The sequence below is a fragment of the Rutidosis leptorrhynchoides genome, chromosome 10, assembly GCF_046630445.1.
Source record: "Rutidosis leptorrhynchoides isolate AG116_Rl617_1_P2 chromosome 10, CSIRO_AGI_Rlap_v1, whole genome shotgun sequence".
Taxonomy (NCBI): Eukaryota; Viridiplantae; Streptophyta; class Magnoliopsida; order Asterales; family Asteraceae; genus Rutidosis; species Rutidosis leptorrhynchoides.
Window position 1 is genome coordinate 315,307,487 of NC_092342.1, and position 10,909 is coordinate 315,318,395.

At 35.5% G+C, this 10,909-nt stretch overlaps 1 protein-coding gene and 1 long non-coding RNA gene across 4 annotated transcripts; one reads left to right on the plus strand and one right to left on the minus strand.

Moving 5' to 3' along the window:
* Nucleotides 1-4,886: 4,886 nt before the first annotated feature.
* Nucleotides 4,887-8,206, plus strand: LOC139872514 (probable polygalacturonase At3g15720). Its single transcript, XM_071860405.1, is given in 11 exon segments — nucleotides 4,887-4,935; nucleotides 4,938-4,972; nucleotides 5,207-5,356; nucleotides 5,616-5,756; nucleotides 5,997-6,167; nucleotides 6,557-6,580; nucleotides 6,880-7,087; nucleotides 7,169-7,250; nucleotides 7,389-7,488; nucleotides 7,601-7,717; nucleotides 7,976-8,206. Coding segments are annotated over 11 exon segments (1,308 nt in total).
* Nucleotides 5,794-10,542, minus strand: LOC139872516 (uncharacterized). 3 transcript variants are annotated; one of them, XR_011767071.1, is made up of 4 exons: nucleotides 10,357-10,542; nucleotides 9,351-9,461; nucleotides 8,524-8,616; nucleotides 5,794-7,439 (listed from the first exon to the last, which is right to left on the minus strand). It is a non-coding gene; the product is annotated as an uncharacterized lncRNA (long non-coding RNA). The 3 variants fall into 3 exon arrangements; XR_011767072.1 differs by lacking the exon at nucleotides 10,357-10,542 and having other exon boundaries at nucleotides 5,794-6,211; nucleotides 7,376-7,439; nucleotides 9,351-9,778; XR_011767070.1 differs by lacking the exon at nucleotides 10,357-10,542 and having other exon boundaries at nucleotides 9,351-9,778.
* Nucleotides 10,543-10,909: the final 367 nt, after the last annotated feature.

Consider the following 10,909-nt stretch of genomic DNA (forward strand, 5'->3'; position numbering starts at 1 on the left):
CATCGACCCTAATTACGAATTTCGTACAAAATGCAAGTTTCGACCACGTGAGTTTAATTTCCAAACAAACTACGAGTATGATGTTTGGGAATAAACTACCCACTCCTAGGCCAAATCCAAAGTAATCCAAGCAAGCATCAAAAAGGGAAATCGTCTAATCCCGAGCATACCCTTGCCAAATCCGCTTCCGAACCTAAAAATGTAAACAACGAGAGGGTAAGCTAATGCTTAGTGAATGCAATACTTATACATATACATATGTAATTTACCTACGCGCATACCCTAACACACAGCACGTATAAAACATATAAGAAATCTAGCATTCCCGCATACAACAATCAACAACGTTAGTATATAACTCAACACAATAATATACTAAATCAATACAATGCACAAACATACCAAACCGTTCCCCGCTATGGCACTACCGACTTGTAGACGACCAATAATGTCGAGTCTCACTCGTATGATATCACCGACTTGTGAATCATCATAAGGTGTCACCGACTTGTGAATCACCAAAGGGTGTCACCGACTTGTGAACTACCCCCTAATACTTATGGGTCACCGACTTGTGAACGCCATGTGGCATCACCGACTCGTGAAGCACCACCTAGTGTCACCGAATTGTGAGCACTAAGAAATGTCACCGACTTGTGAATCACTTCTCCGAATTATGGTATCACCGACTTGTGATTCACCATCTAGTGTCACCGACTCGTGAACACTATGAAGTGTCGCCAACTTGTGAAGCACTATAGGGTGTCACCGACTTGCGAAACACCCGCCAATATATACGAGGACACCTACTTGTGAACCTCCAAAAGGTGTCACTGACTTGTGAGTCACCTAACGAAATACTAAAGGGGTCACCGCCTCGTGAACCACCATGAGGTGTCACCGACTTGTGAGTCACCTAACGAGACACTACCGACTTATAGTTCTCTTCACCCATATCCTCAATAAGTCACAATCTTGTGACATAACGCCCAATACTCACGATGTGGCACCTAAAGCCCACATCGCGTACGAGTAAATAAACCACATACATACATGTATAAATATTCCACTCACCTTGATTACAAGAAAGGCAACTCCGGCTTGAGCTCCTAATCGTCCAACGTGAATCACCACAACAACCAAAACGTAGCTAGGAGCGAGATGAACAACTTTAAAACCCGAGCTTTGGTGAGAATCCAACTCCTTCTTCTCCAAATCAAGCTCTCTCTCTCTCTCTCTAAACTCTTTCTCTCTCTCTAGAATTCGATGGGAGTGTTTGTGTGGATGAAATGTGATCCACAAATGGGATCTAGATCAGTTTTGAGGGCTCCAAATCGACACCCAAGTGATTTGACCAAAATACCCCTTTTTAAAACCAAATAAAACAGCTGGCCCATCAGTACATCTGGACGGCGTCCCAAGTATTGGACGGCGTCCAATGCTTCACTGCTGAAAATGAAAAAGGGTCTTACATATTAACTCCTCCACTTTCACAAAAAGTACAATAACAGTCCTTGTATTTTAAGTTGTGTACGCGAAGCGCACCTATCATGTGTGTGGCGTGCACATTGTTTCAGAATTAGGGGTGTTACATGTTTTGCCAACAAGATTCTCTTGATGTTGTGATATATAGAAATAGTGTTTCTCCGGTCTCCGGGGCTGTCAATGTTGGTAATTCCTTTAACAGTCTCTTTATTTCTTGAAATGCTTTTTCTGCATCGTCGGTCCAGGTGAAATGCTTCTTCTTGGGCAACCTTTTAACGAGTCGAAGAATGGTAAAGATCTTTCAGTCTGTTTAGATAAAAATCTTGTTAATGCAACGAGCTTGCCAGTTAAGCTTTGAACTTATTTTTTGCTTTTATGGGATGTCATGGCCTCAATGGCTTCGATTTTCTTCAGATTCACTTTAATTCTGCAAGACTTTAACATATGTTCCAAGAATTTCTCTTCTTATATCCCGAATGCGCATTTTGCTGGATAAAAGTTCATGTTGATTCTTATTAGCGAGTTGAAAAATTTTGGATGTCGTTAGGTAATTGTGTTTATGTGTGGTTATTGATGACGATGTCATCTACGTAAGCTTCAACGTTTCTCCCAAGTTGATCTCTAAACGTTGCGTCAATGACACGTCGATATGTTGCACCGGTATTCTTTAAACCAAAATGCATTCTTGTGTAGCAAAATATGCCTCCGTTTGTGTGAAAACCTATTTTATCTTCATCTTTTGTTGCCATTAATATTTAGTGATATCCCTTGTAAGCGTCTAATAAAAAGCATTTGTACCTGAAGTCGTTTAGTAATTCTACCTTCCAATCTATTTCTGGTAATAGATAATTATCTTTTGGGCACGCTTTGTTGATATTGTGAAATCTACACACATTCTCCATTCACCATTTCCCCTTTTCACCATTACTGGGGTCGCTACCCATGTTAGGTATTTGACTTCTCTCGTAATTTTTTTCCCTAGACCTCTTCTGTAAGGAATTTGCTTTTTTCTTGTGCCAATGCGCCATACCTTTTTTCAGCCATATAGGCGGGAAGTTAGGGTTGACGTCTAGCTTGTGTTTTGCTACTTCTCTAGGCACCCCAGTCATATCCGACTCTTGTCATGCGAATACAGTCTGGTTAGATGCTGGTATTTTTCCTAATGCTGCTGTAGTTGTTTCAGACGGGGTTTCTCGTATTGTTATCTTTTTATTCAGATATTTCAGGTTCGGGAAATTGTTCAGTCTTGGTTTATCGTCGTTTCCTTTACTAGGTTTACTTGTGTGTATCCTCTTGACCCTAATTTTGTTGTTTGTATTGTTGCAATTCCTGATGGTGATGAAAATTTCAGCATTCCATGTACCATTGAGGAGACGAACCGAATTTTTGCATCGCTGTTCTTCATAGAATTGCATTATATCGCTAGTCTGCCTTTACCACTAAGAACTCTAATTCCGTAGTTCAAATATATATATATATATATATTATCTTATCTTACATTTATTATTTATAAGTGTCATGTTAGGTACATGCACAAACCACGTGAAACGAGTACATAGTACAATGGGTTTCTCCTTAAATCAGGGTCGTTCGGCTTTTAACGTGAAGATTAGTAAGAGGCAAAGCAAAATATGATTACTTAAAATCAAATCTAAAGATTAGTTTAATTGAATGAAGTCCAAATAATCCCCTTTATTAGCGTTAAGGATGGTTCTATCTTGTACGTATTAGACTGCATAGGTCCATGTGACCTTTGCAAAGGCTTGCTTTCCCCTCACTTTAATCACACAATATATAACCATTTTACAACCCACATTCTGCCAGATATTTCGTACATATACTGGTATCTTGAAAAAACTTCAAAGTATCTTCCATTTTTAAGCAATAGATTATGTATCCATATTATGGATTCATAACACATGTCAAAGTTTCTAGATACGTTATAAAGATTGATAATGTATACTTGGAGAACTTTTATCGATTATTAAACACATATAATATGTATTCCTAAGCAACATATCTTTAGGTGGTCAAGAGAAAAGGTCAAAAATGAAAACGATAACGAGATAACCTGGTTAGGCCACGTACATTTGATTAAAAATTCTCCCCTTCATTGATCACGAAAAAAACCTCGTATGTTTTTCTTTTCTTTTGTAATTTTTTATACAGTAATAAACTAAAAGACCGGCTATAAACAACACATATTGTAATCAATGAATCGAAAGCATATAAGTGGTTCATAAAGTTGTATACGTTTTGGTTTTTATTTATCCAAACGTCCCCAACTCATCTCTATTTCATTTTGAGTAAAAAGACTATAGAAGTTTTGGTTTTTATTTATCTAATGTTGGAGATGATTTGCAGATGGTGTAGATCGATAGAGACACCAAAATCCTGTATTATCTACACAACTCACAAAATCACACCGCAAGATCACACGTTACCTTAACACTTTCTGATTGTGATGTGGAGTAAAAGATTACACTTTTTAAGAGAGGGAAAAATTCTGACTATGACGTGACCATGTCAAATTTGAAGTGTGTGTTTTTATTATTATTTTTATTTGGCACGAAACAAGGAATTAAATATGTATGTATCATCAAAGATTATAGAAATTTTACAATACATTGCACAAGAAATAAGGTTTTGGGTGTGTTACGTTAATGTCACATTTGAGATTTAAATTTGAGTAAAAAGGTTTTTAGTGATGTGATAAAATACAATCGAAAGTTGTGAGAAAAATAAATAAATAAATAAGGTAAAAAATAAGGTGTCACAATTTGATTGGGTGTCAAAATTTGACATTGCCCGTTACAAGTGAAACTAACACCCCCTAAATGTTATATTTAACGCCCCGTAACAAGCGGGTCATTAAATTTTGTCAACTCACAATCAAGTAGAAATTTAATGCTGCTTGCGCAATCGTCTAAAAGTTGAACGCATATGAAAATCATCTACCGACTAGCCATATGTGACGAGAACGAGAGTAATCACACTATGACAAGAGGCGTAAATTCTTTACACGAGTAAGGCTCAAATCCACACTCATATTTACAAAGAGCTTTCACATAGGGAACCCAGACTACGAAGCGTGTTGGTAATGTTGCAGATGATGATAATAACAATATAACAGGATAATACTGTATGCCCGTATAGAAGACTAGCTAGAAATCGTTATTCTCCTGTGAGTTGACTTTACATCTAGAAAAACAAGTATTCTTACAAAAAATTTCATCTTGCTTCGTTATAAAGGTTGTTATGAGCAATCATATGGGTTGCTTTTAATTGTAACGTTGTTTGACAAAATGTACAAACTAATAAATTAATGGTTATCAAACTTCACCTTAAAGTACGTATATTATTATTTGTATATAACTATAATACATACATAATACATATATATGGACACACATGAAAATGATAGTACGAACACATTACTGAAAAACAATTGTAGTTACATAAGTTGTCTTAACAGATTGGCAGAATGGTGAGTCTACTTTCATTTTCAAAGCCCTTTTGTAAATTCTTGAATTAACACAAAAAACAGAACCTAAGCAGGTTTTGAAACAGGGATTGTTTTTGTCTTATTTTATTTTGTAACAAGTAGGACAACATAGTCAGAAAATATGGTTGACGTATTTGGCAGTAAATCTCACATGAGTAAATTTCATATGGGATTTTGTTAATAGTGCACTTTTTTAAGAATCATATATTCATGCAGGTTCAGATGGTCATATTGGTTTTGGTCTTGCTATCATGTATGCTCTCTTCTGGTTTAAGTTCCAGTATAAGAATTAGTCTTGCATCAACCACCATTTTTGATGTGATGAAATTTGGCGCCAAAGGAAATGGGAAAACCGACGACTCGCCAGTAAGTCAAATAGTCAAACTCGTTCTGTCGATTGCAAATTGTATTTAGGCTGTGATTTTATACAATCTTACTATATCTATCATATAGAATCTAAAAAAACACAGAAAATGTCTTTGAGGACTATGGTATAACGGGTAAACGAATAAGGAGTCCCACATTTAATCAGATGTACACGTCAACAGCCTAAAAGGGTATACTGAGACTATTTTCAACCCTTTTCCTTGAGGACTATGGTGTAACATATGATGCAAATATACAGGCTTTTATGAAGGCGTGGAAGGCGGCTTGCCAATTGCAAGGGAGTTCTAAGAGTATATTAGTCATACCAAAAGGGAGGACGTTTTTCTTGAAGCCTATAACTTTCAGTGGTCCATGTAAGCCGTCCAAAATATTCGTCCAGGTATACATTTATCTTGTAGGGAAGAACATATGTTTCAATTTATTGAAACTCAAACAATATCATTTTGTATTATTTATTAGTGTTCCTTTAAAGCATTGTACTCTTGACTTTTGAATACCTCTATATAGTAATCTAATTTACACACTAATGTTTAACACAATCACATAAAATTACAGATCAATTGTTGTACTTGTCAAATTATCTACGTGATTATATCTTTATAAAAATGTCAAAAAATAGGTGTCAGGAAACATTGTCGCTCCAACCAAGAAAACAGATTGGTTTGGTCATCCATACGACAGATGGATCCTGTTTACGACGGTAAATGGTCTTACAGTGAGTGGAAATGGTCGAATAGATGGTAATGGTCCGATTTGGTGGAAGGATGCATGCGTCACTCCTCCAGCGCCGGTAAGATCATCTTCATTGTTCATTAGTTACCTTATCGGTTTGATCTTAAATTGTGAAGTGACGTGTTAGAATCATATTATACGAATTCTTACAATCAATGTGTTTAATTTCAGGGTACGACTTGTCATGAACCGGTGGTAAGTAACCAAAACCCTTGCACCGGTTCTCGATAGGGATTGCTAATTGATTACTAGAGGTGACAATTTTGACCCATTTGCTTTCTAATGGGTCCATATGTGATAATGGTTTGCCTCACATGGGTCAGATGAAACATATTTGATGCATTAAATAACTATTAAGTAAAAATTTTAAGACTAGTATAAGAAAGCTGAACCTGACCCATATCAACCCGTTACCCAAATGAAGCACATCAAAGCATTTAATGTCAGGGTACAACTTGTCATGCACCAGTGGTAAGTAACCAATATCCTTGCACAGGTTCTCGATAGAGATAGCAAATAGATTATTAGAGGTGACAATTTCGACCCATTTGCTTTCTATTGGGTCCATTTGCGATCTGTTTTGCCTCACACGGGTCAAATGAAGCACATTTAGTGCACTATAATAACTTTTAAGAAAAATTTAAGACATGACAGCAAGTTCATAGAGTCAACCTAACCCATTTCGAACCATTACCCAAGCAGCACATTAATCACCTCAAAAATAGCCCTATTGTTAAACAAGATTATTTATGATTTTAATTCTATGACAGGCATTACAGTTTAAAAGATGCAATAACATGCGCCTCAACGGTTTAACACATGTAAACAGTCCGCGAGTCCATATCACAATAACTACTTGTAATGGTGTAATCGTATCTAACTTGCACATCATTGCCCCTGAAACAAGCCCAAATACCGATGGCATTGACGTGGCGACCTCCACCAATGTCAATATACGTGACTCCATTATTGAAACAGGTATTTTTTGATTCTTTTCAATCTGTCATAATTATTTTCTTTGAAATATAACCAATGTTTTTAAATCTTGCATAATTGTAGGAGACGACTGTGTTGCTATTAGTGGAGGTTCATCTAATATCAAAATCAGTGGTATCATGTGCGGGCCAGGCCACGGGATAAGGTAGCTTAGCTTGCTCAAATTACTGAACTTGTAATACAAGGAAGCAAATATCGAATAATATTTGGGCATTATGTAACATTTCATAAATATATTATGTAAAGCATGTTACCTATTAAATTTTGTACCTTTTCCGTGTAGTATTGGAGCCTTGCAAGGAACTGATGTGGTAGAAAATGTAGCCGTAAGCAACTGTACCATGAGAAAAACACTAACTGGAGTAAGGATCAAAACTTGGCAGGTAATAAATATACTACTCTGTAAAGTTACCCAAACAGATATGTAAATTTTATCCTTTTTGTCATAAATTATTATCAATTTAAAATTGATGCACAGCTGCTTTTATTCGACAGGGAGGAAGTGGTCATGCAAGGAAGATTTCATTTGCAGGCATTAAGTTCGATGCGGTGTATAACCCAATCATAATTGACCAATACTATTGTCCTACTCTGAAGGATTGCCTATTCTCTGTAAGCATGTTTACTTAATGTCTAACACGCGCTAATTACTAATTATTAATAAATATTAAATTAAAACATCAGAAAAATAGTGTCGCAGGTCAACCAACCTAGTTAAACACTTACCAAAGTAAATATGCTACAGTCTTGACATACATATGCTTTAAACTCTAGTTTTTTTTACATATAATTTATTGTATAAAAGCTGTTTCCAACCCTTACCCAAAAAACTTACTGGTACTTTTGTATGTGGGATTCTCGAATACGAAGAAATCAGCTGTGAAGTTGAGCGACATCACGTTTAGAGGAATCTCAGGGACATCAATGATGGAAAATGTCATAAATCTAAGGTGCAGTCAAAGTGTTGCATGCACGAACATTGTTGTGGATAGTGTGTATATAACGTCTGCAATTCGGGGAAGAAAAGTTTATGGCAGCTGTACCAACGCACATGGAAGAGCTAGCCATGTAAAACCTTCATTAAATTGCCTAAAACCTTAGACCAACATCTATAAGGCACAAGGTGTCACACCTAATTTCTTATACCCAAAAGATTCTTGCATCAAGTCTATGTTTATTTAACGATTTGTAATAAGATACGGGCAACTTTCATTCATCAATATATGTATTCTAATAGGTATACTTCCTACGCATACAAGTCTAAATGCCTAACTTTATAGAATATGATGGAAGGTATGTATGATAGCATAATATGGCATTGGAGATGAAAGCAATTATCATTGTAAAGATCAATTTGCTACTTTACATTTTTAGTACAGATATACTTCATTGAGTAGTTATTAGTACATAAAGATTACCTTTAATATATACCCTAAACTTCACAAGACTCTGAACGACCAAATACAGCATAAAGATTATCCACAATGTTTTCATGCACAATCCTGATGAATCTGTAGCAATAAACATGCATTATTTAAGAAACAGTTCATCAGTTAATTTTCATTAATTGAAGATAACGATAACAAATCAGCAAGGATAAATCCTCACAAAGGTAAACTTATTAATGATTATAAGTCTCATGTGAATGACTTGATGTGGTTACTAGAGCAAGTTTTGAGATAACGGGTTCAGGTTGAAATGGGCCATCTTTAGTGCTGGTCAAAATGGGTTGGGTCGGGTTCATGCACTTTTTTGCTCACTTTGAAAAATATAATGTACATAAATAATAGAAGGATTGATGCATTGATAATAATTGCAAAATAATATCATTTATATTTAGTTTAAATCCTTAGATAAAAAATAGAGGTTCTATGCATTAAATATATCCTTATATACTTTTAGTGACTTTCAGACTTTCAGGCTTTCAGCCCATTCAAGTCGTTCTCACTTCCCCTTTTAGCAAAGTACATGATTTTGCCAGTTTTACCCTTTTGAGATTAGATACAACCGAAAACAGAACACTAAAAAGTAAATGAGCCGAAATTGCCGCCTCTAGTATTGTATCTTAATAATTAGTGTAACAGTCACGCATATCTATTTACAAGAACATAAAGATGAGGTGTTCCCTCAACATAAATCTCGAGACTCACAGTTATATTCTAGACATTGTTCTCTTCAAAAGATGATCCATACAATCTCAAGGTAATGTAGCTACAGTAGCAATAAGACTCGTGTATAAGCTTACCGATTATGCTCTACAAGTGCAACACTTGTAATATCACCAGGAGCTCTTCTGGACCTCTGAAGGAGATTACCGTCTGCATCGCTTTGTAGGTTTTCAAACCTTATTATCTTCCTAAAAATGAAGGCAAATTGTTGTATCAAACTTATTTATCTACTAAAATATAGCAAAGCTTAAGTAATAGCTTCTTCTTAAATGGCTCCAACTGATAAAACTAACTTCTCATTACTAGTTAAATGACTCCAATTTATTTATTAGGATATATATTTTTTATCTACCATAGAGCACACTTATCTATTTCATTAGCTTCATTCAACTGTTGAAACAATGTAGGTCAGTACAGCAGAACGGGCCACCTAATACATAAAAGAACTTCATCTTTTGCTTCCATCAATTGGAATTTTGTAAAATGTGATGCTATCAACCTTTTCACAAACAAAAGGTTATATAACGCGTTAATAAACAAAAAAAAAAAGTTAAACTTTCCAACTTGTCATCCATTCTAACTCTTAGAACCATAACTGCTCTATAAGGTCTCATCAGTTACCATTAGAGTTTTAGAGAAATCTTTGCCGGTCATTATCACACACAGACTGCGAATCTCCATTACATAAGTTGCAGACACCTATCACTATAAACAATCCATACTATCCACATATATGTGTATATATAACATTTCACACACTATTTGTATAACTACAACAGTTGTTTGCAAGTGTAATATGCGAAATTTCATCGAAATAAACCTAAAATTAAGCTTCATGCATTACAGGATTCTCGAATCAAGTCCTAGGAAACCTAAAGCTGAACGTTTAAGCAGAAATATTGGTGGACTAATATTAACCTAACATTGTAGGCTAAATACATCGCACGGCTAACTAACGTTCAATTTAATGTCTAGTTACGCCAAAGTGTGCAGAAAAACCTAATTCGCTTAACTAATCAGTGAAAGAGACAGTGAAGTAATTAATCAATTATGCGATTGACGGACTGAAAATAGATACATAACCTGTAAACAATACATCGATAGCTGAAATTAGGTTTTGAGTATTACCGTTAATTAACATGATAAGTCTGGTATCCTGTTCGAAGAAGCTGGATGTCGGATCGACCCGATCCACCATTTCGCGGGCAATATAGTTAGAGACATAGGGTTGATAAGTCGATAAATATGAATAAGCAGGCACATCAGCAGCATGGCCGGATCCGGACTAGTTATATATACTAAGGGTAATTTAAGGGTTTGAAAACAAAAATCTAAAATAAATACGTAGTTAAATTTAGTGGTCTCATATCAATTTGAATTACATACATTGAAAAAAAAAAATCAAACTAATAGTATCATACGACCTGTCCGTGACCAGTGGCGGATCCAGAATTTTTTTCCACCGGGGGCAAATTTTTTTTTAAAACCATAGCAATTTTTTTGAGTAAAATATGGAGGTTTTGAGGGCAAAAAATCGAAGCGTTTAGGCAAAATTTGAAAATTTGTGGGTAAAATTTGAAGGTTTTGAGGCAAAATTTAGAGATTTTTGAACAAAATTTGAAGATTTTGGGGCAAA